The sequence below is a fragment of the Myotis nattereri genome, assembly GCF_964212035.1.
Source record: "Myotis nattereri genome assembly, chromosome: 2".
NCBI lineage: Eukaryota > Metazoa > Chordata > Mammalia > Chiroptera > Vespertilionidae > Myotis > Myotis nattereri.
This window is the reverse complement of record NC_138076.1, coordinates 210,462,024-210,489,317: the sequence shown is the minus strand read 5'-3', so window position 1 is coordinate 210,489,317 and position 27,294 is coordinate 210,462,024. Positions and strand designations below refer to the sequence as shown.

The 27,294-nt window shown below is 53.5% G+C and overlaps 1 protein-coding gene across 1 annotated transcript in view; it reads right to left on the bottom strand.

Annotated features, from left to right (window-relative positions):
• Positions 1-25,365, bottom strand: part of FAM83F (family with sequence similarity 83 member F) — a gene marked incomplete at its 5' end in the record, with an annotated part of 32,474 nt that extends 7,109 nt beyond the window's left edge. The window contains 4 exons of the mRNA XM_081083201.1: positions 925-1,586; positions 2,573-2,694; positions 3,215-3,382; positions 24,865-25,365. Of these exons, the coding sequence (XP_080939327.1) occupies positions 925-1,586; positions 2,573-2,694; positions 3,215-3,382; positions 24,865-25,365 (1,453 nt within the window). The remainder of the gene's footprint in view (positions 1-924; positions 1,587-2,572; positions 2,695-3,214; positions 3,383-24,864) is intronic.
• Positions 25,366-27,294: the final 1,929 nt, after the last annotated feature.

Below are 27,294 nucleotides of genomic sequence, written 5' to 3'. Positions count from 1 at the left end.
ACCTATGTTCCTATGAGAATTGAAGCTTTTGTTCTTTTGCAGCCCTCATACACTTAAACCTTGTTTATCTGGCCCATGTTAGCCTTTGAGTTGGACTTGCTAGGGGATCCCAGGGAGACAGCCAGGAGGATATCACCATCAGGAACAATCTCTCCCGGAGGTAAGCAGCCGGCAAACACCGCTTATCAGATAAGCACAGGGGAGGAGCCCCGTCCAACCACTTTCTAGCAGAATGAGGAAAGGGGGTTAGGGCGCGGGTGGGGCGCCGGTGAGGGCGGGGTGTGTTTGTCCAGGTTAGATCCTGATGACAAGGAACCAGCTTTGCTAGTGGCCTTAGCCCTGCCACTCCGCTGCGCTGTGCCTCTGTGGCTTCATCTACAGAGGAGAAGCTTTCTCAGACTCCCCCACGCCCGGCACTGTTCTGCGCACCTTGTAGCCTCAGAACAGCTGGGCAAGGCAAGCGCGTCCTCCCTTTCAGAGAAGAGGAAACGGAAGCTCAGACCCGCAGTGGCCGGCCCAGCCCATGAGCTAGAGCAGTGATGGCGAACCTTTTGAGCTCGGCGTGTCAGCATTTTGAAAAACCCTAACTTAACTCTGGTGCCGTGTCACATATAGGAATTTTTTGATATTTGCAACCACAGTAAAACAAAGACTTCTATTTTTGATATTTATTTTATATATTTAAATGCCATTTAACAAAGAAAAATCAACCAAAAAAATGAGTTCGCGTGTCACCTCTGACACGCGTGTCATAGGTTCGCCATCACTGGGCTGGATGGAAGCAAGGGCAGAGTGGGAAGGGACTGCCTGACCCAGACCGGCAGGGCGCTCTCCAGCCAGCACGCTGCCTTTCTGCGGGTCCAAGGCTCTGCTCCCCAAGACGGGCCTGAGGCCGGGGGGCTGGGGGCCGGACGGGGGGCTCACCTGAGGCGTTGGCACCGGAGCCCTCGTTGGTCCTCTTCCCCTTGAACTCCACTTCCGCGAAGTTCTCCGTGGAGAGGGCGCTGGCCATGCCGTTGGGCGCTGCAGGCCGCTTGGCCCGGCGGCTGAAGAACCTGGAGTTCAAGCGCTTGCCCTCCTTGGCCTGGGCGGCCTCGCCGTTGAGCGCTTCTCCCTTGCCATTTTGGGCCAGAGCCTCTCGGGGAGAGACCAGCCTGCCAGGCTTCCGACTCAGCTCTCCCGAGGGCACGGGCTCCACGGCGGGCAGCACCTGCTCCAGCGTGACCAGGTCATTCAGGAAGTTCTCCAGGCGCTGGGCTGACTCGCTGCCTCCGCTGCCCTCTTCCTGCCCCTCTGGGTTGCCGCCAGTCTCCCGCTGCTGCCGGGCAGCCCAGCGCATCATCTCCCCCGGCGGGTGGCGGCTCCCGGACACCAGGGCGTACTTGGGGTTGATGAGCTTGCGAGCCACCGTGGAGTAGTAAGGGCCGAATATGCCTGCACCTCCTGCCAGGCTCAGCTGCTGGTACAAGTTCACCTCCTCGGAGATGGCGTACAGTTCCCGGAACTCCACGTCGAAGGGCTCCACGTTCTGCCCCGTCAGGAGGAGGAGGAGGTTCCTGTCCACGTAAGAGGAACTCCAGGTGAACCTGGGAATGTAGGGACGGAAAAGCAAGACACATGTGCCCAGGCCAGTGACCTGGCCCCCTGCCAAGCAGGCCCATCTCCACAGCCGGCTGCGCCCGCCCCAGCCTGATCGACCACTGAGGCTGATGCCCGGCTGCCCCGGGGAAGGCACCGCCCAGCCTTCTCGCTGGGACCTGTCCCTCCCCGGACCCAAGTCTCCCTTTCCCCCAGGTCTGGGCCTCCAGTGCAGAAAGCAGGGAGTGGGTGCCAGTCGGGCCTGGATTCAGTCCTGGTTTCTACCCTGTGCGCCTTTGTACAATGGGGCTCACAGGGTGCACCGTCACAGAGCTGCTGCGAGGCTCGAGTGAGGGAACGTGGCTACACTAGCGCAGTGGCTGCCACAACGCACACATTTAGTAAGTGGTCACTGGAGCTGCTGCTGTTCTTAATGTCATTCCACTCCTTGTTGGTTCTCCTGTGAATCTCCTCCGCACCGAGTGTCTGCGAACCCCCTGCTCTAACTGTGCAAGAGGACGTAGGTCATTTATTACTGGCTTCGGTGCCCAGGTTTCTTTTGGGCACCTAGATTTTCATTCACGTGGAGGGCAGACCCTTGCACAGATCTAGCTAGTCTCATGTTCCTGGTGATTTACTTCAGCCTCAGAATTCAGGGGACATTCCTTCCAGGCCACACCCTCACATTTCTTTCCCAGATCGGATCCATTCTGCTTCCTGCTTGTCCCGCCTAAAAAACGAGCCTCACAATGCAGCCATTGGCTGTGGACCATGAAAAGCAGGCGGTGCTTAATGTCCAGGAAGAGCTGGCCCTCTTTCTGGAATAATCCGGTAGCCACAAAGTTTGAGGGAAAGGACGAGCCAGGAGGCTATTTTTTGCCATCGGATCAGACAATACCTCTTAAACCCAGGACCATGGAGGCTCCAGCCCCGCCCATTCCTGAGTATGAACATTTATTAGGAGGAATAAAGGCCTCCCGGGCCCTTCTCTGACCTGTAAGATCCCGTGGCTACTTTGTTACCATCTACCATTAAGAACTTTGATGACAGGGTCCCTTTGATCTTCCCCAGGGGCATGTAGAAGCCAACGCCCGTCACTGAGCGGACACGGATGTTCTGTGGAGAAGAAAAGAAAGACAGTGTCACTCAGGTTGGGGCCTGCAAGCCTCTGAGCTGGGGCAGAGGAGGAGCTCTCTCGTCCACGGGACCTGCCTGCTGGCTCCTGTCTGTACTCAGCTCTGCTCCCAACGGCCTTCCAGGGGAACCCCAACTAGACAGCGGGAAGTAGTCAGCAAATCTTGCTTTGGGTGTGGATAAGCTCAGGGTGGTTCCTGCCGGTGCCCAAACCTCCCCAGAAGAGAACCACGGCCCTAGCTTTGACCTTGGACTATGGGCTGAGCACCCCAGATCTGGGCCAGAGCTGCCTCCTTCGCCTCAGCAGTCTTGTGATATAATTTAAGCTTGGCGTGTACTTTTAGGGTTATCGGTTCACGAGATCAGGTTTTAGACAGAAGGGATTGAGATCTTGATGTTCATCTGAGCCCCTGAACTGGAGAAGAGGCGGAGAAAGGGGCAGAGGCCATCTCTGTCTCAATTTCTGGTCCTCACATGGCCGGCCCACAGTGGTGCAACTCACCCGAATACGGTAGTCCGTGAGCTCCAGGCCCTGACACATCTCCAGGAAATACTTCACGCCCGACTCATCCAGGATGATGTACACGGGGACGTGGCGCCTAGAGGCAGCGTCCACAATGTCTTGGAAGATGTCGCCATCGGTGAAGAGGTCCATGACCATAGCAATGACCTGGATCGGGAAGGGCACTGGTGAGGCACATGGCGACTACACACCTGCAGAGACACACCTGGGCCCAGAGAGGACCAGCTGGACCTGGAGTTCCTGGTGGCCAACAGTCAAAAACTCCATCGGTACCTCTCCTGGGTGCTCTACTTCCTCACCCATGTCTGAGCACACCTGGGCCCTCTGCTCTGGGAAACCCCCGAGGGTGCAGGCCATCCCTGACAAACCTCTCCCCCGTAAGGATTTCCCAGCCGCTCTGCAGAAGCCATATGGGCGAGAATGGGGAGGCTGAGGATAGCTGCTCGTGGTCCCCGTGGAGACAAGCAGGCTCAGAAGATGTGATCATCGAGAGGCAAGGAATGGGCTCATTTCCACCAGCCGCAGATCTGCGCCAACACGGCTTTCTCCGCAGGTGCTCCGATCTCCCTGCAGCTTCCCTAAGGGCCAAGCTAAGGGGAAAGCCCTGCACTTCCCTATGGGCTGATCTGGGCAGAGCTCCAGTGAGCGTGGCCTGCAGACCATCCCACTCCATCCTCAAAGCGAGGTCACTGCCGAGGACCCTTGATTTCCAAGTCAGTCCTGATGAGCTGTGCTGGCAGGCCAGGCCTTCTGCAGCCTGAGGCATGCTTTTCTGACCTCAGCTTCCTCTATTTTCTTCCCCCCACCCCTCTGCCCCCGCCCCAGCTCCAGTGCAAGGGTTTTCTTGTTGGCTCCAAGCACCGAGCACATGATGCAGAAGGAAGAGCATGCTTTGGGGTCAGAGAGATCTGGCTATGTGACCTTTCCTGTTATGTGACCTTAGGCAAGTCACTTAATCTTGATGAGCCTCCTTATCTGCAAAGTAGAGGTATCCTGTACATACTTTCGCCAGTAGGATGACAGATAAGGTCTGGGAAGCATCAAACACACTGCCTGGAATGGAGTGAGCCTTCAATAAATGGTAGTGGTTGTGTGGATGAGGGCACCTGCCGGTCAAGTCAGGCAGACCAGACCTGGGTCCCAACTCACTGCTGACTCGTCAGAGCCCTGGTTTCCTCGGCAGCAAAACGGAGCTAAGAGTAACACCTCCTCAAAGGGCTGTCGGGAGGGCTGAGAGACTGTGGAAGCACTTAACACAGTGCCCGCACATGGGAAGCCCAGTAAGTGGTACCCCCCACACCATCACCATCGTTTCTGTCATCACCTTCACACGTGTGCACTGCCACGACTCCTGTCTCTAAAGAACCCCACCCCCAACACCATTTACACAATGTTATTTAAGGCTCTTCTTAGCTCCTGCATTTAACACCCAATCACGTATACAAGTAACATTTACTGAGCTGCCCGGGCAGAGGGAGGATCTAACGACAAATAAGCTCTAATCCCTAACTTCAAGGGATTAATCCGGGAGGAATGATAAGACATTTGCACAAAAGAACTGAGACATAAGGTAAGATGGAATAAAAGCCTGAAGAGATGCAGAGATGAGATGTGATGTGAATTCAGGGTGGGGGCCAGGGGCTGAAGGAAGGAAAGAGACTGATGACTCTCAGCCAGGGGAGAACAAGAAAGACTTCAGTGAGGAAGCCGGAACCTGAAGAACGGGCGGCCGGGGGCACCATGAGAAATGCGCAGAGGGACACAGAGCAGGGCAGGGGGCAGGGCGGCCAGGCCTGGGCATGCAGGTTGTGCACTGCATGGGCACTGGGCCGGGGGTGCGTGGGAGCTGTGCCTGCCTGAGGAAGGGACAGCTCTTCTAATCTGCACACAGGTGCCACCTGGGCCAGCAGGTGCCTAGCAGGCGGGCATTTCAGGCAAACAGCACAGCAGAAAGGCCCTGGAGACAGGGATTAACATGCACCGAGCACTTAGAATGGGCCCCACACTGTTCCAGGTGCTTTAGGTCACTTTTCTAATATGATCCTCACAATGAGGAGGATTGGAATCCCCCTTCTACAGATGAGGATGTGAATGCAAAGGGGCAAAGAAATGTGCCCCAGGCCACACAGCGTGTAGCAGAGCAGGGGTTTGAACTCGGGTCTTCATTTGCACTCAACCATTTCACTGCATCACACTGGTTCACAAAGATGCGGCAGCTGTAAGTTATTTTAGAAACATCACATAAAAAACTGACTTTCTAACAAGACTACACAAGATAGACCAACTGCTAGCAAGGCTGACAAAAACAGAGGATATGCAAATAAAAGAGAGAACAGAGAAATAACTACAGACATGTTTGCTTTTTAAGAAATTCTTAATTTTAAAGAAATGATAAAAAAGAATATTAGGACCATTTATACATCAATGAATTTAAAAGTAAAAATGACATGAATAAGTCATTAAAAGCGAATTAAACATAACACGGCATAATCAAGTAAGGTTTATCCTAGGAATGTAAGAATTATTGAATATCAGAAAATATATGATTTTAATTTATAACATTTATGGTGTCAAGGAGGGGAAATCATACATTACCTTAATAGGTTTTTAAAAAATATTTGATAAGACTAGATTCCTATTTGTGATTAAAATTCTCAAAAATACTAGAAGTAGAAGGGATCTTAACTTGATAAAGGCTAACTACTAAAAACCCACCTGAAGCATACTTAACAGAAATTTTAGATGCAATCCTTTTAAGTCTCAAGCAAATAAAAAATACTCACTATCACCACTGCTCTTTAACAAAGCATTAGAGGTCCTAACCAATGCACTATGACAAGAAAAAAAAATAAGAGCTAGAAGGATTAGAAGAAACAAAAACTACCAGTATTTACAGATATATTTTTTTATAGAAAAACCTCCTACAATGCAGAGAAAAACTATTAAAATTAATAGAATTTGGCAATCTTGCCATATACAAGAAAAACTTACAAAAACCAATAACATTCCTCTACTACAAAAATAATCAATGAAAAAGAAAATAAGATCCCCCCAAAATTGCAACTTAAGCACATAGTATTTAGGAATTAATACCTTTATGCAGAAATTTATAAAACTCTATTAAAAACATCTTTTTAAGTAAGTGAATAAAGGAAGAGATAAATCATATTCATGGATAATCTGATTTGATATTTAAAAATCCAATTCTCCCATATTAACCAGTTAACTGCCACGCATCCAAAACGAAAACCATCCTCAGTTCTTCCATATGTGCTGGAATATTTACGAATTTAAGTTACCATAATTTTCTTTACAAACCCAGAGATGTCACTAACAAGTCTGATTTTAAAATTGGGCGGCCAGAGTTGATATGCGAGGTTTGCAGCTATAGATGCGCGTGGTGTGTGGGGAAAGTCCGCCGCTTGCGTCTATAGACACTTATGGCTACAAAGGGTTAATAAAGTCCAATAAATCCAATAAAAGTTCAGTATATTTTTTGAGGAACCCAAATACCTCTAAGATGTGAGGAATAATAAAGATCGTAATAGCTAGGTCAGTTTTGAAAAAGAAAAGCTAAAAGGGAACACTTGTCCTACCAGATTGTAAGATATACTACAGCGCTATAGTAATAAGAACTGTGGTACTGAAGTAGGAAGGAACTAACAAATAGACTGATGGAATATAATGGAGAGACCAGAAACATATGTGTACCTATAAACCTGCATAAAAATTTAAGTCTGATAGAGGTAGAATCACAACTCAGTGGAGAAAGGATGCTGTTTAGTAGATGCTATTGGGGAAATTGGCTTACTGTATAGAGAAAAATCAGTGGATCCCTACCTCACACTATATATAAAGGTGAATTTCAGGTAGGCTAAATACCTGAATGTGAAAGATAAAACTAATAAAGGAATTGATGATATCTAGTAAGATATCTTCATGACATAGGTAATAAAGGATTGCTTAAGATTCCAAAAGTAAAAATCATAAGGCAAATAAAAATTTTAAAAGACGTGCTCCACAAATTAGGGATTCTTTTGTTCAAAGAAAGATGCCATAGACAAAGGTAACTGAAGGGTGACAGGGAGAAGATATCTGCAATATCCATGATCAAAAGTAATTAATAATATACAAGGGATCCCTGCAAATTTTTTAATTAATTATTTTTTTTTATTTTAGAGAGAGAGGAAGGGAAAGGGAAAGGGAGGGGAAGAGAGAGAAAGAGAGAGAGAAAGAGAGACAGAGAGAGAGAGAGAGAGATCAATTTGTTGTACATTTATTTATGCATCCATTGGTTGATTCTTGTATATGCCTTGACCCAGGATTGAACTCGCAACCTTGGCATATATGAAAGACGCTCTAACCAAGTGAGCTACCCATCTAGGGCCAGGACCTCTGCAAATTGGTAAGAAAAAAAACACCAGGAAACTAATTAGGAAAATGGGCAAAGGATATGAATAGGCAATTCCTAGAAGAGATATCTGAATGGCTAATAAGTACATAAAGCAATCAGAAGAATTCAAATTAAAGCAAAGAAATGAAAAGGGACCCCTCATTCACTGCTGGTGGGAGGGAACACTGGGGTAGCTATTCCCGGGAACAGGGAACAGAGCTTAGTGGACTTCAGGATGTGTCTAACTGCAGCCGGCACCCGGGGCACCGCCTGGGTCTTTGCACAGGCCTATAAGGGGACAGGGACAAGGACACTCACTGCAGCTTTCTCTAGGATAGCAAAGAGTTGGCAACACCTGAGATGTGAATTTCTAGGAGAACAGATATGGACAACGTCAGGAATGGACACAGCGCAGCGGACAGAGCAATGAGCTAGTTCTGCACACAGAACTTGAATAGTTACCCTTAAAACAGAGAGTCTGATTGAAAATGCTGGAGGATGAGATCTACAGCCTAATACCAGCGTAAATAAAATAACACAGCGTGTTTTTCAAGGATACAGACATGACCAAGGACATATGCTTAAGGGTGGCTGCCTAGGGAAGGAGAAAGTAAAGGAAGAGGGAGGGGTCCTCCAGGGACAGATGATAGCCGTGGACCACGAACTGCGGCTCACAGTCAGCGCTGTATTTGAGATCCGGAACCAACAGTTGGCCTGGAACAGTCCGGGGTAGGTATGGCGGTGGGGTTGGGCTTAAGTACAGAGGGTTTTAACATGACGCTTTTGGCCTCCTCCCGTCAAACACGGCCTCCCACTGTCTTGGAGGGTCCTGATGTCTTATCTCCCCAGCGCTGTCTGAGGCCAGAGTCCGTCAGCTGCTCATTTCCAAACTCTCCACAGTGTGCAGCTTAAAGTCCACGCTCAATCTATGGCTGGGGATTGCTTGACTGGCTGAGGGAGGCGCTTCTGGATTCACACTGCGGCTTCTTTTGTTTTGTGATGGAAAGAGCAGGCACGGAGCCCGCTGCCCTGCCCCCACCTGTGAAGGCTGTGATGGGATAGGATCACAAATTGGAGGGAGAGAGAATCCGAAGGCCCTGTTTTCGGGGTTGGTCTGTGGCACCCTGGTGCGAGCCAGCCGTCTGTGTCACTACCAATTACACAGTGAAATATCTGTAGTAGGAAAAAAATCAATTGCTCGCTGACTCTCAGCGACTCCCGCAATCTCGCTGTGGAGAAGTGATAATTGCCCTCCGCTTTGGTCTCCCAGGCCCGCCCTGGCATCCAGCTCCACAGCACCAGGCCCAGGAAAACCAGCGCCCCGCTCCCTGTGCTCGGGTGTTTAATGTGCCACGTGACCCTCCGCACCAAACTGGACTTCAAGACTCCTGGTGTCAGTGCAGAATAGGGTTTTAAAAGAAGGACGTCACGGGCTCAGAACCGGGGGAGACAGATTTCATCGGGAGAGAGCAGCCACCCCTCCCCTGGGCAGGCTCGCGGTGCCCTTTAGCTGGGTACCCGGGATGTGTGGCCCCGGCGGAGGAGAGAGGTTAATGCCGGGTGGCGGGAGCCTTTAGAAGCTGTTGCGGGCGCTGGCAAGGAGGCTCGGATGCTGTGCTACTTCTCGCCGGGTGTTTGCTTAGCCTCAGGTCTCCTGCTTTGATATCCTGCTGCAGAGAGGAGGGGAGGCGGAGGGGGGCCCAGGGAGCCTCAGAATTCCCCTCTACCTGTCATTCACCATTAATTACACTGCCAGCTTTTCAGGCTCTCTTTCTCCACTCCTTAATTACCATCAGATAATAAGGAGAAGGACTCCGCCTTCCCCCATGCTCTCCTTGGCTCAAGACAGCTAGCGACGGGCACCGCTGGTGTATTTATTAGATGACCCACACCAGACCTCACAGCCTGCTCACCAGCCTCCACCGCCTCCCGCCCCCGCGTCTCCAAAATCAACATCCTGTCCGTTACCCACATCCACTGGCCTCTTCCTTCTCCCCAGTGTCCAAATCCAACCCCTCATCGGGTCTAGCAGGTCCCACCTGCTCCAGCAGCTTCTCTGGGTCAGCTCCTTTCTGTTCCCCCTGGACTGCTGCCCTAGCTCAGGCCCCTCATTTCCTACTGAACCTCAGGAATAGCTTCCTCACGAGTATCCCCTTCCTACTCCACCTCTGCGCTCCAAGCCATTCTTCGCAGCAGTGATCCTCTCAAATCAAGAGCGGTCCAAACCCTTAACTTGGCATTTGAAAGCCCCCCCCGCCCCCCCATCCCCGCCACACACACAGCTTCATTGTGCCATTTCACCTCTGCCCTTGTCTTCAGCGCTGCAGAATGACCTGCAGTTACCCCAACACACCATTTCTTGGCAATATTGACCTCTTGGGGCCTCCGGTGGGGGCTGTTCTGTGCATTGCAGGATGTTTGTTTAGGAGCATGCCAGTAGCATCCCGAGTGGTGACAACCAAAAAAAAAAAAAAAAATGTCTGTAGATGTGAATAAAGGTTTTCTGGGGGCAAAATCACAGCATCTCACCCCCTCCACCCCCACCAGCATCTCTTGAGAACCACTACACATATCAGGCAGTTCCTACCCCGTCCACACCCCTGTGAAACATCCATGCATCTCTCAAGACTCAGCCAAGAACGTCCTGAACTTCTCCCCACCCAACAATGTTCACGACTCCCTGCATCCTGCCCACACTGTACGGCAGGCAAATAACAGAGTTCCTTGACATTTTATTGTCACCTCTGCAGAATGGCTCTGTCCCTTTCTGGCTGTGGGCTCCTGGATGGCAGGGATCATGATTTCTCTCAGAATCTTTACCCTCAGGGGATATCTCAACACCAAGTCAGTTCTCCATGTTTGTGGAATGAATGTCTAAATGGAGGTTGTTTCATGTTTATTGTTTTATTTGTGGGGGATGGGTGTAGCTTTGTAGTTATCTCTTTTATTTCAATAATGACAGGGCACTGGGGTGGAGAGAAAAAGGAACGCTGAGCAAAATTCCCGGTTGGACTGTCTTGCTGGAAGGCAGAGCTCAGGTCTGCCTCAAGGGTGCAGAGAAGGGCCTGCTGCCCGAGCCAACAGCTCTGAGACCTGGCCTCTCTGCTCTGCCCCATCCACTGAAGGTGTTGAAGGAGCAGCCAGCCCATGAGTGAGGACAGTACTTAACCAAGGGGTAGAAGTCCACACCGAGGACATGAGGCCAGGGGGCAGGGTTGTGACGAGCACACAGAGCAAGCACCTTTGTGCAGATTACCAAAGGATGCTGTCCTCTCTGTGATGGGTTCAAGCCGGTCTGTGGAGCATGGGCTGCATGGCAGCCCCACACAGCCCCCTGGCTGTGCCCACCTGAAGGGCACAGGCTGCCCCTCTGCACTTGGCCCCTGCACTCAAGAACATTCCAGAAGGACATTTCCCCCGAGCTAGGAGGAAACTTAGCTAGAGCCTAGCCTGGAGGTTAACTTGTCCATCTGGGTCTTGGCAGAGGTAGGACTAAAGCTAGGGGTCTGGCACTAGTCCTGAGCTATCACCCCCAGACGATGTGGTCATGGCAGGCTCTGGGGACAGGCCTACTCTGGCTAGGACCCCAGGCCACCTCTGGTCAGACAAAACCAAGATGCACTGGTAGAACTGGACTCTACCACCCTCTCCCTCTGGTTTGCCCAGTTCTGCTGATGCAGAGCTGTAGGTACTGGGGTGGGTGTGGTAGCTGTTCCGGCAAAGACCCAGCCCTTTCTCACTCAGATCTGTGGTGGGAAAAAGCAAGAGGTCATAGGTCAAGCCTGCTCATCACAGGGGTGTGCTGGCATGGTCGCTTCTTCCTAGGGAGGAAAGAAAGGGAGCCTACAGACATGTCCCTGCCTCCCCTCTGATGACTCATGTGAGCCTGGGGCCTGACTTTGACACCCCCTCCCCCCATGCTCACCCTGCTTACTTCCCATGCCTGCTGGGAGTTCAGATGAGAGCATGTCCAGAAGCCCCAGGAAGAAGCTCTGGAGTTACGAGGGCCCATTAACTCACTTGCTACAGGTGAAGGGTGCTAACTCCACACCGTCAACCCTGCGGTCCCTCGGAGTAGGGAGGGCAGCACCTGGGCAAGCTGGTCACGCTTCTGCCTCCCAGAACAGCCACCTGCCTGGCAGCCCAGGGGAGTCAGTTTGTCTGGGACCAGAGAGCAGTCCTTCCTGCTCCCATGGAGGGCAGTGCTGGGCCGGCCCGGCAGCCTCTCCAACTGTGGAATGCCCTTCTCTGAGCTCCCCAAAGAGGGATCAGGGGCTACAGATACACTTAGAGGTCAGCGTGGAAAGACTCCCCTGGGCCTGGCGGGGGTGTGCCTGCCGAGGGTGCAGACCTGGCCTCCTGCTCGGGGGGAGGTTCGGGTTCTGCAGGCCCGTGAAAGTGCACGTTGATAGCACCATCCCCTCGGGGGCTCTGAATGCAGGTGGTGGATGGATTGGATTTTGTGCAAGGCAGTTAGACCGACGTGAGCAGAGCAAGGACGATGGGCCAGATACAGAAGGTCAGCAGGGCGGAAAGCCCTGAGTGCCTAGCAACGAGCAACACTAGAAAAACCAAAACCTCGCCCCCGGGGCAACCTTTCCTCCCCTAGCTTATCACTGGTCAGGTGGCTTCGACCCCCTGACCTTTCATATCACTGGTCATGCAGTCAGACGCCCAGACCTTTCCTCCCCAAAGATAACATCCAGGCTTCAGTTGTATTTCAGCTCCAGGCCCAGGAAAGCCGCAAAACCAGGCAAGCAACCCCGTGGCTGCCTCAGGACCAGCTGCCTTGACTGATGACCCCAGGTGCCAACCAATCCGTGGAGACCAGGACCCTGGAGGAGCACGCCTGGAGAGCTGATGCATATTCTACAGAGCCCCTCCCCTGAGAGCTCCCCTAAGATTCCCGCCAGCAAGAGAGAGAGAGAAACCCTGAGAGAGAGAGAAAAAAAAAAAGGCCCTCTGGGGAGCACCTTCCCCTGCCGCCTCCCCTTCCCCCACAGGTGTGCATCTCCCAGGCGCGGAGGGACCCCACAAAACTTGCAACCAGGGGAGCAATGGGCAGCAGCAGCTTGTACCGGGCTAACCCCCTGGGCCGGTCTCTAAGGCCCCTTTTCTCTGACTTCCCAGGGAGCGGCCCAGCCTGGGCCCTCCTGCGGCTTCTCCTGTGCTGAGCCCTTCCTTGTTTCGCTTTTGCGGCAGCCAGTACCCTCTTGCTGGCTTTGCTGCACTTGATCTCTTGATTGAATTTTTTCCTTCAAGAAGACAAAAACCGAGGTCTCCTGTCTGGCTGGTGACGCGTTACGGAACCACTGGTGTTTGGAAGGGAATACACCCTCTGGCAGCAGATCTTCCTGCTGGTGTGGCCCGGAGCGAGTCACTCAATCTAAGCCTCAGTTTCTTCATTTTAAAACGGGGAGGTGACACCTTCACCGAGTTCTGAGTGAGGCGTGCGGGGGGCACAGGGAGCACAGTGCGGGGCCTGTGAGGAGCAGTGGGCAAATGCCAAGGCCTGCTCTCTCCTCAGAGAGGGAACCAGAACAAAGGCCGTCCCTTCAGAGGAGGGGCCGGGGGGTGGGGCGGGGGGGGGGGGAAGCAGCCAGTGTGGGGGCGCAGAGCTGGTGGGGGGGTGTGAGGGGGAAGCCACAGGCAGAGCTCAGAGCTCCGCCCCATGCAGACATCAAGGTGGAGATGTTTTCCTTTTGCTCAATTCCGCGCTCAGCAGGCCCAGCCTGGGGTGCTGACTAAAGCCTGGGCAACACTACACTCCCAGAAAGGTCAAGCTTGCGCTAATTGAGGGGAGAAGAGTCTGTATGGTGAGCTGATGGTGGAGCAAGGCTGGGCGGCTATTCCCGCACCCTGAGCAGCCGGAGCTCCTGCTAAGAAACCTACAGCAGAGCAGAGATGGCCTGGGGTGGCTCCGGGACCCTGGCACAGAGCAGGGCTGGGGGACGGAACAATTCATCTCCTGGGGGTGGGGGTCGGGCCCGGGGTACACCCAGAGACTTTCTTTGGTCATCAGGCTGCAGCAGGCCCTATTTGAAGCATCACCAGTGTCTGCACCAGGAGGGGGCAAATCTCCACAGTCCAAGGGCATACGGCAGTGGGGACAGCGACTCTGGAGCCCAGAGTCCCATCCTGGCGGCAGGATTGTGGGCGCTACTGAATCTCTCTGGATTCCACCTGAATAGTGAGGCTACCTCATGGTTCTGTTGAGGATGCAAAGAAATGCTGTGACGCCTAGACAGGATCTGGTCTGATGCCTGCCCCTTGGCCGCGCTCTGCCCTTCTTCCCTGCAGTGCCCGGCACACAGTAGGTGCGCAGGGCCAGCTTGATGGAGGTACTAGTTTCACAGTCCTGATCATGCTTCCTCTGGGCAGGTGGATCCAACAACACAGCCCTAAACCTGCTGTTCCCTTGCTCAAACACTCTGGCCCCCAACTGCCCACAGAATCAAGCCCTCAGCGTGGCTGGAGACCCTCCGTGTATGTCCAACCCACTCCCCTCCCCCTGACAATCAACACTTTAAATCAGTGGTTCTCAACCTTCTGGCCCTTTAAGTATAGTTCCTCATGATGTGACCCAACCATAAAATTATTTTCGTTGCTACTTCATAACTGTAACGTTGCTACGGTTATGAATTGTCATGTAAATGTCTGATATGCAGGATGGTCTTAGGCGACCCCTGTGAAAGGGTCGTTCGACCGCCAAAGGGGTCGCAACCCACAGGTTGAGAACCACTGCTCTAAGTTCTCCAAACGCGCCCAGCAGGCTCTGCCCTCATGACCCAACTCTTGCCGTCATCACCCTATCCCTGTGGCAACAGGAATGCCCTTTCCCTGTTCCACTCTTCCCTGAGGCTGTCCCAGGACCGTGCTCTGTCCCTGGCCCCCCCCTGGTGTGTGCCCTCCCCAGGATGCTGGTCTGCTCAGGCCTGGGTCTGAGCACTTGGCGGAGGGGTGCACGTCCTTCCTGCCTGCACAGGCCTGACTGGCAGTAACTGCCCCACACAGACTCCCTCTGCAGAGGGGTCCTCTGCCCATCCAGAGGGCGGGGACAAGGCCAACAGGTCCTCTTCTGTTTGGAGGCCAGGCTGCCCCATCCCACCAGCGGGGCATCCGTGCTTTGTCAGCTGCGGCTTCCCAGCTGTCTGTCGCCATGTCACACAGTTTCAGGCTCACTAATGAGACATCATTAAACACCAGGCTCCCTTGCTGCACTGGCAGCCGCTGGAGCCCAATTCTGCCCAGCCAGGCCGCTTTCTCTCCCAGACCTTGGCATGTAGCCTCCGTGCAGGGCTCTGTTCCCAGCCCTGCGCGCGGGTCACGCCTCCCTGCTGGGCACCACTGACGCTCATTCCCTGCTGATCTGACCCTAGGAGGCCGTCACTCTTCCCACCCGAACCCTAAACCTGGTTGCTGAAGGAGGCATACAGGCTGGCTCTCCAGAGAGAGAGAGAGAGAGAGAGAGAGAGAGAGAGAGAGAGAGAGAGAGAGAGAGAACAGGCTGTACCCACGTGAGCAGGGCAACTAATTCAGCCGTAAAGAACCATATGTGATTCGCCGGGGAGTGAGCTTGGCAATTCTTCTTAAGATCCTAGGCCAGCTTTTCCCTGCCCCATGGCTTGCTTCTGGGACGACTTCCCCTGCACTAAGTTGGTGTTAATTAGTGAAAATTATCTAATGCAAGCTCATTTTAACATTAGCTTAAAGCTAAACATAATTAGGAAGATAAATCAGCTGCTAAAAAAAAAAAATCCAATGAAGATACACAAACCATCCTTAGGCTCGGCTGCTGGGCTGGCTCTGGCCCGGAGCTCTGAGCGCTGTATAGCGCACGGGCAGAGCACGGCGGGACTCAGCAAGGGCCTGCCGCATGGGCAGAGCAAGGCGGGACTCAGGGAGGGCCTGCCAGGAGCTTCCTGATTGATCCATCAGAGCGAGGCGACCGGAGCTGGCACTTTTCCTGGGAGGTTCTGGGCAGCAGCAAGGATAACTCTGTGGTCACCGTCAGGTGATGCCACCTGGGAGGGCTCCCCAGAGGCAGGTGGAGGGCACAGGGAGAAACTCAGTTGGGGAAGGTGGCCAAGAAGGTGTCGGAGCCCTGGCTGGTGTGGCTACGTGGTCAGACTGTTGGCCCGAGCACCAAGGGGTCTTGCATTTGATTCCTGGTCAAGGACACGTACCTGGGTTGCAGATTCGATCCCTGATCCCAGTTGGGGCGTGTGTGGGAGGCAACTAATCGATGTGTATCTCTCTCCCTCTCTCTTTCCCTCCTCCCCTCTTTCCTCCTTTGGAAAAAATATCCTTAGGTGAGATTTAACAAAAGAGAAAACAAGCCCTGACCGGTATGGCTCAGTGGATAGAGCATCGGCCTAGGGACCGAAGGGCCCCAGGTTCGATTCCGGTCAGGGGCATGTACCTTGGTTGTGGGCATATCCCCGGTGGGGGGTGTGCAGGAGGCAGATGATGGATGTTTCTCTCTCATTGATGTTTCTAACTCTCTATCCCTCTCCCTTCCTCTCTGTAAGAAAATCAATAAAATATACTTAAGAAAAGAAAGAAAGAAAACAAAAACGAAGGTGCTGGAGTGAGGGGAATAGTGTGAATCCATGTGTTCCCAGGCCTCCATTCTCGCACACTCCCACCCCTGCCGGCTCCGTCTGTCCAAACTGGCTGCTCCAGCTGTGCATTCCTGGGGGCCTGTGCTCCCCTGGAGGTTGGTGTGAATCAGATTCAACTTGGTTCCCACTCAGTTCCACTAGCAGAATGGCCTTATTCTCTCTGACCCTCCCTTTCCTCATCCGAAAAATGGAAAGTTGCTGGATTTTTGTGAAAATTTAATGATACCTATCCTTCAGGGCTGGCACATGTCGGGCATTTAGTTTAATTGCTCAATAAGTAGCAGCCATTAACCCGCCTCACTGTGCTGCCATTTATTTCCTTTTTATCTCCCCCATGAGAATGAAGAGTAGGGCCCACTTTTTATTCATCTGTATATTTCTGAAACCTGGCACATACTAGGTCCTCAGAAGAAAACACGTTGAGTGAACTAGCGAACGCGGGGACTCTCAAGCATCCGGGAAACCCTCCTGGGAGGGGAGTTAAGGACACTCACAGTCTGTCCTCAAAATCCGCCTAAAGGTGCCCACCCCCACCCCAGCCATCCGCTGACTCACTGCTAAAAAGAACAAAAGGGACATTCATGCGGAGCCTCCCACGTGCCCAGCCAGTCCTGAGGGCCCAACACAATAATGACCACTCGCCCAGCGATGCCAGGAGGAGTTTTCAGAAGACGGGGGGCCAGAGAGACTAATAATTAGAAACACCCTTTTCCAGGCCTATGATTCTGGGACCCTGGGCAAGTCCACAGACTCCACAGATTCAGAGAAGGGGAGAGAGAACTCTCGGGAAGGCAGCTAAGCTGACTGTTCATGGCCCTGGGGTGGTGAGGTGCTGGAGGGGGAAGAGCAGGGATCCCCCAGGGACTCAGCCTGCGGGCGGGGGAGCGCCGGACAGTGCCAGGACCCACCCCGGGCTTGTTGGTTCTCTGCCGGCTCCCTCCGCCCCCAGGGGAAGCTTGCCCCACAACAGGCTCTGCCTTGTACACCTGAGAACAGGAAGGTGGGCCTGGCCGCCAAGGTGAGGCAGCATCCTCGGGGCGGCAACGTGGAGGTGTCTGGCTGGGAATCCATCAAGGTCTCAGTATGTCATTGAGGACACAGGCGCTTGGGCCAGAAAGTGGCCGTTACGAGGACAACAGGTCCCTGGAGGCTTCCCGGGGACACCTGCCCTGTGTCCCCAAGCAGTGTCCCCTGCCTCTCCCCCACTACACACGTCAGAGCAGCTAGCAACCTTGTACTTGTCCGTCTCCAGACAAACAGGTGAGCTTCTCAGGGCCAGGCTGATATATTTTGTTTCTGGAAGTTTTAGAGGGAAGAGGTGGCCCCAGGGGCCAGCCCCCAGTGGTAACCTGCATTTGTAGCAGAAGGACAGAGCCTTGACTTCAGGCCTGCGTGGAGCCCAGCTGGCCTCTTATGAGTGCTATGACCTTGTGCTCTCCCTAAGCCTCCGGGAAAATACCACTTCTCTTGCAAGGATTGAATTAATCAACAGAAATCACATGTGAAGCACCTCTCTTTCAATAATGTTAGTCCCTCTTAATAGAAATCCCTTGTATCTGCAACCACTACTCATCTTTTCCAAAGTGCTGTCTCATAGTCTTGCACTAGCATCTCAGAGCAGTCTGGTAAGCCAGAAGGCAAAAAGTATCCCCGCTTTCCAGATGCAGAGATGGAGGCCCAGCAAGGTCAAATGATTTGCCCAAGGTCACCTAGTGGGTGAGGAAAAAGACAGCCAGAGCAAGGACAAGGACATCCAGGTTCTAGCTCCCAGCTGTGTCCTCCTCCCCCTGCAGTGGCCTGGCCTCCTGAGACCGCTGCCCAGCAGACCCGGCTCTGTGTCAAGAGAGGTCACGATGAAGGCGCTGGCTTACCAAGGCCCCATCTCCTACTTTTGCACTCCCTGGGGAACACCCACCCTCATTTTCACGGCCCCAAAGTGGTAGATTTCACAGGAATCAAGCCTCGAGTTCCCTCTCCTCCAGACAGAGAACAGCCTGTCCCTACAGGCCCATCACCCTCCCTGGAAAACTCAAGTTGTGGGGAGTCCTCCCAGACTGCCCTGGGGGCTCTTCAGGCTGAGCCTATGTGACGAGTCAGGCCTTTCTGGGTGATGGTGCCAGGGGAACACCCTGGGGCCTCCCCAGTTTAGGAAATAGGGAGCGTGGGTGCCTTCTGTCTTGTCTTGGCACAGGGCATCCCAGAGCAGATCCTTGGCTGAGGATTCAGATGCCACAGCCTCGCAGACAGCAGAACCAGGCAGACAGACAGCCGCCCTGACAAACCGCCACCACTAAATCAAGGCCAACAGATAAATTCAGGGAGAGGAGAGAGGGGGAGGCCATGGGCAGGCCGCCCCTCCTCTCGCACTCACAGGAAACAGGAAACACACCTGCCGCAACCATCTAACCTCCTGGCTGGACACCCCTACTTTCTGGGAGGAAATTCCACTGCCCTTCCCTCCCCTGCTCCCAGAAAAGACAGAGAAGGCGCAGTTACTTTCCACGTCCGTGTCTTTCACACACACATCCTCTGTCGTTTTTCAAAACCATCCAGGAATCCGGGTGTTATCCTCCCATTCTGCAGGCCAGGAGCCTCAGAGAGGGAAGTGATTTACCCAAAGGAACACAGTAAGTGGCCAGATCCGGACAGAACCAGGGCCTTTCAACCTCGGAGCCTGCCCTCTGTCCCTGAGGTGAAGCTGAGTGTCCTTTGCTCAGAAACCACAGCGCCTGGGATCAGTGGCTGAGCACAAAGGCGTCTCTAACAGCCAAGCCCCCGGGCCTTGGCAGGGAGGCTGGGACAGGCCGGGGCAAGGTCCCGCAAGGGCTCTGATGTGCTGGGTCCCTGGAGCTGCAGCTGTACCACCATCACCAGCCTCCGTGGGACGAGAACCCTGCAACTGTCCAAAACAAAGCCCGTGTGGAATGGTCACTTGTGGCGGGAAGAAGCGGAGGAGAGGGGGCAGTCAGTGTGTCGGACCCGCAGGCCACGGGCTTCAAAAGGCAGCTCAGAAGCTCTAGAGAGAGTCAACTGTCCCTGTGAGATGGAAGGGGAAGAGATCAGGAAAGGAGGGAGGGAGAGAGGTGTTAGGAGCAAGTCTAGAATAGGAACCAGCTCGCAAACACAGTGGTGAGGTGGCTAATGAATGTATTATCAGACTCAGATTTCACAAATCAGCAACATTGAAAAAAATTCTCTATGTAAGCTTTTTTTTCTCTTGGTTATTTTTACATCCGATTCATGTTTCTATCCAATGCCCAACATGGGGCCGGCATAGAGAAGGCGCTCGGTACTACCTGTTGGATGTACTGAGTGAGAAAAGTGCCGATGAGATGAAGGCTGACGGGGGAAAGCAGTGGGCTCGACCCAGTGGCAAAGGCTGCCACCTGCAAAGCTCAGCCTCCCAGCGTGAGCTGCTCACTCCAAGACTTTGCCACGCCCCCTGGGTATATGTACCCGGCTGTTCGCTCATCCTATCAGCTGCCCAGATCTCTAACAAGGCTGCTAACCTGGTCAGCATGCCCCCTGCCTGGAGCCTTTCCCCAAATCCTTCTGACCCCCCTTTGTCCCCCACCCCCCAATGTAGAGCATTCTCTCTGCTGCCAGACAGCTTGTCACGCTGGTAAGTAAAGGGGTCCCCTGGGTGATGTGCAGTTCAACAGGGGACTGCTCCAGACACTTGCTTCTCTAGAGGGAGGAGGGGGACAGTGGCCAATAGGAGACAGTTTCTAATCATTTAAACAAATCACTGGCTTCCCGTGGGCCCTGCCAGGGAAGTTGTGGGGGGTCTTCCCCGACGGCCCGGGGCTCTTTGGGCTGAGCCCGTGTGGCTAATCAGGCCCTTCTGGGTGATGCTGTGAGGGACAAGGTGGCGACTCGGCTCTCCCAAAGCTCCCAGCCCGCAGGGATGAAAGGGGTTCTCCTGAAGCGAGCTGTGCGCCAGGCACACGGGCGGCACAAACGGGACGCCTCATCTGAGAACAACAACAAGATCCCTTTTGGACTGTAGATCCGATAAAGTGCCAAGGAAGAGGTGCCATCTGCACCGGGCCCCGAGGGAAAGGGAACAAACCCTTCAACAGGCAGAGGTGAGGTAGGGCCGGGCCTGGCTACCCAAGCCCCGCTGTCCGCTGGTTCACGAAAGCTGCCTCGTCCAGCAGCCTCCCCTCCTGGTTATGCTTATAATCTTTGCAGGGCTATTGGCCATCCTGACCAGGGACTCGGGGAAGCTGGGTAATCTTGCCGTTGGTCTGAAGGTAAGGCGTTCCACCCTCCTGGACCTCGGAGGCCTCCTCTGTGAGTGAAGACAGCGCTCGGCCTTACAAGGGGATTGAGGCTCAAAGGAAATGGGACCCAGGAATGCAGAGGCGAGGAACAGGTAACCAATACTCTCTAAACCCGCCCAGCAGCCTCACACGTGGGAGCGCTGGTCAGCGGGTCAGCAGGGAGCCTGGGCACAAGGAGGGGTGCATGGCTTGGTGCAATCTCACCTTCCCTGCTGCGTGCAGACATGCTGTGGACAGGTCGCAGCATCAGAGGTCCTGCCCTAGCCCGATTCAGGGGCTGCCACACCCTCTCGTCAAGCGCTCATCACACTGTATTATAATGATGGTTTAGTAGACCAGTAGGCTACTTAAGAGTGTTTAATATGTCTGTTGTCTACTAACGTGCTTAGCACACAGTAGACCGCAAAGTATCTGTCCAGCCCTAGCTGGTTTGGATCACTGGAGCGAGTGTTGACCCGAGGACTGAAGGGTCACCATTCCAGCCCAGGGCACGTGCCTCAGTTGCAGGCTCGATCCCCAGCCCCTGTCCCGGGCACGTGTGGGAGGCAACCAATCAATATGTCTCTCTTACATCAATGTTTCTCTCTGTTCCCCCCTCCCCTCTCTCTAAGAATCAATGGAAAAATAGCCTCAGGTGAGGATTAAAATTTATATTTATATATCTGTGCAGCGACCAAAGGGGTGCGTTACCCTTCAGAGTCGAAAGTCCATCCCAATTAGAGTTGTTGGAGCCTCTCGCTCTGCCCATGTAAGAACCGGGACTTTCCCAGGCTCTCCTGGTCCTGCTTTAAGTCCGCCCCCTGGCAGTGACAATGATCTTAGCAGCCCAAGAAGCAGCAACCTCCCTGGTCATCTCTGCCAGCCAGGGACACACCAGGGACTCGTTTCTGGGTCCCTGAAGGCATCCTTTCCGCCTGCAGTTTAAGCAGACAAAAGACACCATTCAGTGACACTAAAATACACAGACAACTCCAGAGGGAAAGAACATGATAAAAACCCCACCCCGCAAGTAAACATGGCCGCATGTTTGAACGTTGGCTGCCCAGTGCTACCGGGAGGGCCTCCTGACATTTGCAGAGGCCAGGAGAGCAGATAAGACAGTGGCCTCCAAGACCTCCTCCCATCCCACATGGTCCCACCTCCATACCTGCTGGGCTGTTCCCTCACTGGCCACGCCCCTCTGCCCCCCCCCCCCCCCCATCATATTTTCAAAGCGTCTCCTTTAGGCTCCTTTTCTGCATTCCTGAGGCCCAGGTCGGGAGGCCTCACTGGTCTGCAGCTGTGGGTAAGTCGTTGCCACAGAGCCCTAGGTTCTGGTTATCACTCAGGAAGAACCTCATGAGATTATTCTGAGGATTCAATGAGATAAAAGACAAAACTCTGGCACACAGTTGGACACCTATGTCCTGCACCTCTCTTTCCCCGACTCCCCAGTCTCTGCACTTACAGCAACTCACAGTCTGCCCCACCGGGCCTCCCAGCAGCCAGACTCACCGGAAACAAAGAAACTCCCTCCCTCGGGGTGACAGGAAGGAGGAAGGATCTAGTCATGGCCGCGGAGGGCTGCTTGCCAGCTGGATGAGCTGAGGTAAGGGTGGCGGCTGACACTGGTCAGAGGGGTAGCTGTTAGAGCAGAAGCCAGGGCTTAGTGTCTTTCTATCAACAGCCATGTGACCTTTGGGTGAGCTCCGTGCCTCAGTTCCCTCCCCTGTGAAACAGAGTCTACCCCTCTGCCCTACCTGCTTCCCAGGGTCTTTGAGAAGAAGGCTCTGTTTCCATGTGAGCAGCAGTGATGAAGAGTGGGGCCCAGAGCGCCTGGGAGTTGAGCGGGTACAGACAGGGGCAGAAGCTGCTTCTCCTAGGGGGTGGTCACCCGCTTTGCACCCAGTTTTAGGACCCCCACACCAGGCCTCACACAATACTCAGCTCCCACCAGGACAGCTCCTCCTTCTGCCAATCAAAGCTGCTTGCTGTTTTGAAGCAAAAATCTCTCCCTCCTTCTCCTCAGTGTCTTATGGAGACACTATCCAATCCAGTTTCTTCTCTCTCCCTGTTTAACTCAGCAAGTCACCTCCCTCAGGAAGCCCTCGAAGATTAAGCACAGCCAGCCTCAAAAACTCTTGCTTTGAGCACATCCCCCTGCCTTTGCATTAACTCTTGGAAGGCAAAGGCCACAGATTATATCCTCCCATGGCCAGCACCTGACACTATGCACCCAGGAAATAACTACTGTTAAATATGTACAGAGTGTAATACTGGAACAGTTTACAATGGTTAAACTTTCTGTTATTAAATATTTAAAGGCTTAGGAGCACTCCACTACGCAAGAGACAAGAAGCCCCAGTGGGCAGGGGCCCTGCTCATCTCTCCTTGTAACAGGGGTATACAACCTGCAACCAGGTTGTGACCAGGCTAACTCCACTCAAGCTCCTTGGCTTAATCCTGCTGCACCATCATCAGGCAGCAGAGCAGGGTATCGCAGTGGTTGAGAGCAAGGACTCCGGCGTTTAGATCCTGGCTCAACCCCTTACTAGCTAGGTGACCTTCAGCAAGTAACTTAACTGTTCTGAATCCAAAAATAAGGAAAATACCCAGTTCCCCCTCGCTGTCGTGAAAAGCACAAGAGAAACTGCAGGCAAGTCATTTTCACCGTGGCTGGCACACACTGAGTGCCAATACATCGAGGCGTGTTAGTATGACAAGACTTGACCCCACCTGCAGCCTGCCGCAAAGCAGTCACCTCGTCCTTTCTCCGCTGTTCAAACTTGCCTTTGTCTTTTGCAGAATGCAATATACAAAGACAGCTCAGGCAGACAAAGAAGAATTACGTAAAAAGGGAGGGGGGAAGTATGGACAGAACAAGTTAACTGTTAACTTCCTTCTGGTGGCCAATCTAGCCAACTACTTGCATCACCACCCCTTCCTGGAAGAGGTGCCTCCGCCCCCCCCCCCCAACTCCCACTGGTCTTTCCAGGTTAGTCTTCCCTCCCCAGGCCATTCAGCCTCCAGAGGTAACTGAACTTCAACCACATTCATTGAGTTGAATTAGAACAGGGAACCCAAGCCACTCCTGTTGTATATTCTGAACTGGACACCGAAAGCTGCTGGTGTTTCTTAGCAGATCTCTGTGGAGGGGAGCCAGACCGAGTAGATAAAAAACAGGATGCACCATTAACTTTGAATTTCAGATAAATAACGATTAACTTTTTAATATCGGTATGCCCCATGCAATATGTGGGGCATACTAATACTAAAAAAGTATTTGTTGTTTAACTGAAATTCAAAGTTAATGGGGCATCCTATATCTTAGCTGGAAACTCTACCCAAGGGCACAGAGTAAAGATTAAAATCTTCTCTCTGCCCCACAACCTACCGGCCCTTCCTGAATTCTAATCAGGCAATCTGGAAGCATTCCTTCCTTCCTCTCGGCCCCTGTGCATAGCAAACGAGATAAGTGGGAGCTTTTTCTGAGCTGCTGAGTCCAGCAACCTGTCTTGTCCAAGTGCCCAGCACAGAGCCAGGCACATAGTAGGTGCTCACATTCCTCATTCATCCGGGCTGCTTGAGCTCTAGTTGGCAGCGTGAATCTGATGGGCTAGGGCTGACCTTGACTCTGCCGCAGGCTGAGAGCATCATGGCTGAGAGCATCAGGCTAAGACAGCCGTGGGCAAACTACGGCCCGCGGGCCGGATCCGGCCCGTTTGAAATGAATAAAACTAAAAAAAAAAAATGACCGTACCCTTTTATGTAATGATGTTTACTTTGAATTTATATTAGTTCACACAAACACTCCATCCATGCTTTTGTTCCGGCCCTCAGGTCCAGTTTAAGAACCCATTGTGGCCCTTGAGTCAAAAAGTTTGCCCACCCCTGGGCTAAGAGCATCATGAGGAGGTCAAACCACCGGCTTCCGGACGTTGTTTTGAAGATCAAATGAGAAAATGGCCCGGGATATGTCTCGTAAAACCTTGGGCAGCACGTAGGTATCGCCATGACCTCTGAGTGGCCCCTTTTACCACAGGGCCCCCCTCAGCCCTGGGCCTTGCCTGGGGATAGGAACTTCACGGGGACCCAGAGCACATGGCAGGTGGAAGCCAGTGCCCTGGACACAGTAATAATGACCAACAACGGCCCATTACTTTATAATTTGCCAGCACGGTCACATACATCCTCCGGAGGCCTCAGCACAGCCCCAGGACGTGAAGGAGGCGTCCTGGACCCTTTGCCCCAAGGGTGGGCAGGGCTGCTGGCCCCTGAGGTGGGGGGTCTGGTCCAAGGAACTGGGTGTGAGGTCCCCACCCACGAGGCGGCGGGGACAGGGCCTACCTTCTGGGCCTGTTGGATCATCTGCCTGATCACCTGCTTCAGGTGGGGCGCCTTCTCCTCCTTGGGGGGGTGGGTGAAGAGGGTGACCTGGCTCACGCCGCGGTAAAAGCCGCTGTTGGTCCAGCCCAGGTCCAGCGGGGGCACCTCGGTGTCGGAGCGGTCGGGCCAGTAGGCCAGGGACTCCCGGGGGTCGGCGGAGGCCGGCGCCGGCGGTGGGGCCTTGGCCTTGGCCTTGCTCTTGCCCCGGGAGCTGGTGCTGGCGGCGGGGGCGGGGTCCTCGTAGGGGCTCCAGGCGGCGCGGAGGGCCTGGCGCTCCTGGCTGGACAGGAAGTCCCGCAGCCGCTCCCGCTGGACCCGCTCCCGGTAGGCCCGCTCGCCGCCGCCCAGCAGCGCCTCCAGCGCCGCCCGCCGCCGCTCGCAGTAGTAGAAGGCGGCGTGCGCCTCGGTCACCCGCTCGTTCACGTGGGCCTCGTCCAGGCAGCTCAGCTGGGACTCGGCCATGGTGCCGGCCGCCCGCCCGGCCCGCCAGCGGCCCCGGTCCCGCCGCCGCACCTGGAGCCGCCGAGGGGCGGGGCGCTCACCTGGCCGCGAGGCCGGCCAATCGGCGCGGGCCGGGGCGCGGGCGCGGCCGTCGGGCGGGGCGGGGCGGGGCGGCCTCGCCCTCCGCCTCTGCAGGCGCGAGCGGCACCGACGACCTGCGTGTGGGGTGCGGGGTAGGTGGGGGTTCCCGGGGGACTCGCGGGAGCTCCCACGTGCGGCGTCGGGCCCGCTCCCACCACCTCCCCGGCCAGACGCTTCGTGGGAGGAAGGGGGGGAGCTCACCCTCCTGCGGAGCCAGAGGCGTCGCCGGTGCGCGGTCCTGCCCCCCAGCACCCCCAGCCCCCCGCGGGGAGGCGCGAGCACGTGCTGGGCCGGGGCGCTTCTGGGGCTGCGGGTCTGACCTCTCCCGGTTGGAGAGCCTGGGGCCCCGAAGCTAGACCGGATGGTGAGGGGCGGGCAAGTGTGCACAAGGAAAATGATAATAGAACCCCAGCTCCAGGCCCACGCGCCCCATTTCTGAGGTCAGAGGCCTCCCTCCAGAAGCTGTCAATTCAACACCTTCACCACGATAAAAATTTCTTTAAAAAAACCCCAACAAACCCACCCAAAATGCAGCAAGGATGTTCTAGTAAGTAAGCAGCAGTGATGGAATTTCACCCCATTTTAATTTGAAGTGGAGTGTGTGTGTGTGTGTGTGTGTGTGTGTGTGTGTGTGTTTGGGCAAGATAGGCTGCCAGAGGCCTGATTACCATATTAGTGATTCAGAATAGATGTTTGAGCTCAAGGAAGAAAGCCGCACATGAGGAGACACCACACACACACACACACACACACACACACATCACCACCCCCAGCAGCAGCTCTGCTGTTTTCCACTGGATTCAATAGAATCCGCTTAGTCATTAACATATTATTTTGTTCAAGCACTACTGTACATTTGATTCTCTACATTCAAAATATTTTCAGATCATAGCAACCAAGGGTTCACATTTCTCTCATTTTATAGCACAGCCTCTCAGAGCTGCAAGGAGCTTTAGAAACTAGTCCAACCCCCTCATTTACAGATGAGGAAATTGAGGCTTAGAAACGTGTGGTTTGCCCAAGTTCCCCGTAAAGAGAAACAGCCCTTGGGGTTCTATGTCTCAGGGCTCTTTGCTCTACATTAAAAGCACTTTGTCTTTTTTATTTCCCTTGTGAAATGACAGGATTTGGAACCCGCTTTTAAATCAGTGAATCTGAAGAGGTTTCCTCCTATTCCTTAGATGGTCTGAAAATAAAGTGAGGATTAGATTTTCAAATATAAGCAAATTTTGTTACAATAGTCAGTCTGCCTGGCTGGTGTAGCTCAGTGGTTGAGTGTCGACCCATGAACCAAGAGGTCACCGGTTCAATTCCTGGTCAGGGCACATACATACCAGGGTTACGGGCTCAGTCCCCAGTGGGGGGCATGCAGGAGGCAGCCGATCGATAATGTTTCTCTCATATGGATGTTTCTATCTCTCTATCCCTCTCTCTCTAAAAATCAATAAAAACACATATTTTTAAAAGTTGTTTTTTTTAAGTCGGTTCTGCCATCCCATGTCAGCCCAAAGATCAGAGTGGTGAGTAACGAGGTGCTTGTCACTGTACCTGTGTCCTTTTCTACCCCTGGGGATTGGAAGGCCTTCCTCCTGCTAACACTCCACTTGTAAGTATAGACAAGTTTCATCTTTAGACTGGAGAGCATTTAGTTTGTTTCCTAATGACTTGGAAGCAAGCATTTACTCAAGGCCTACTATGTGCCTGGCTCAGCACAGACTTCTTTAGTAAAGAATGCCATGGGGATGTAAAGTACAGCATAGAGAATATAGTCAATAATCTATATATATAAAAGCCTAAGTGACTGTTATG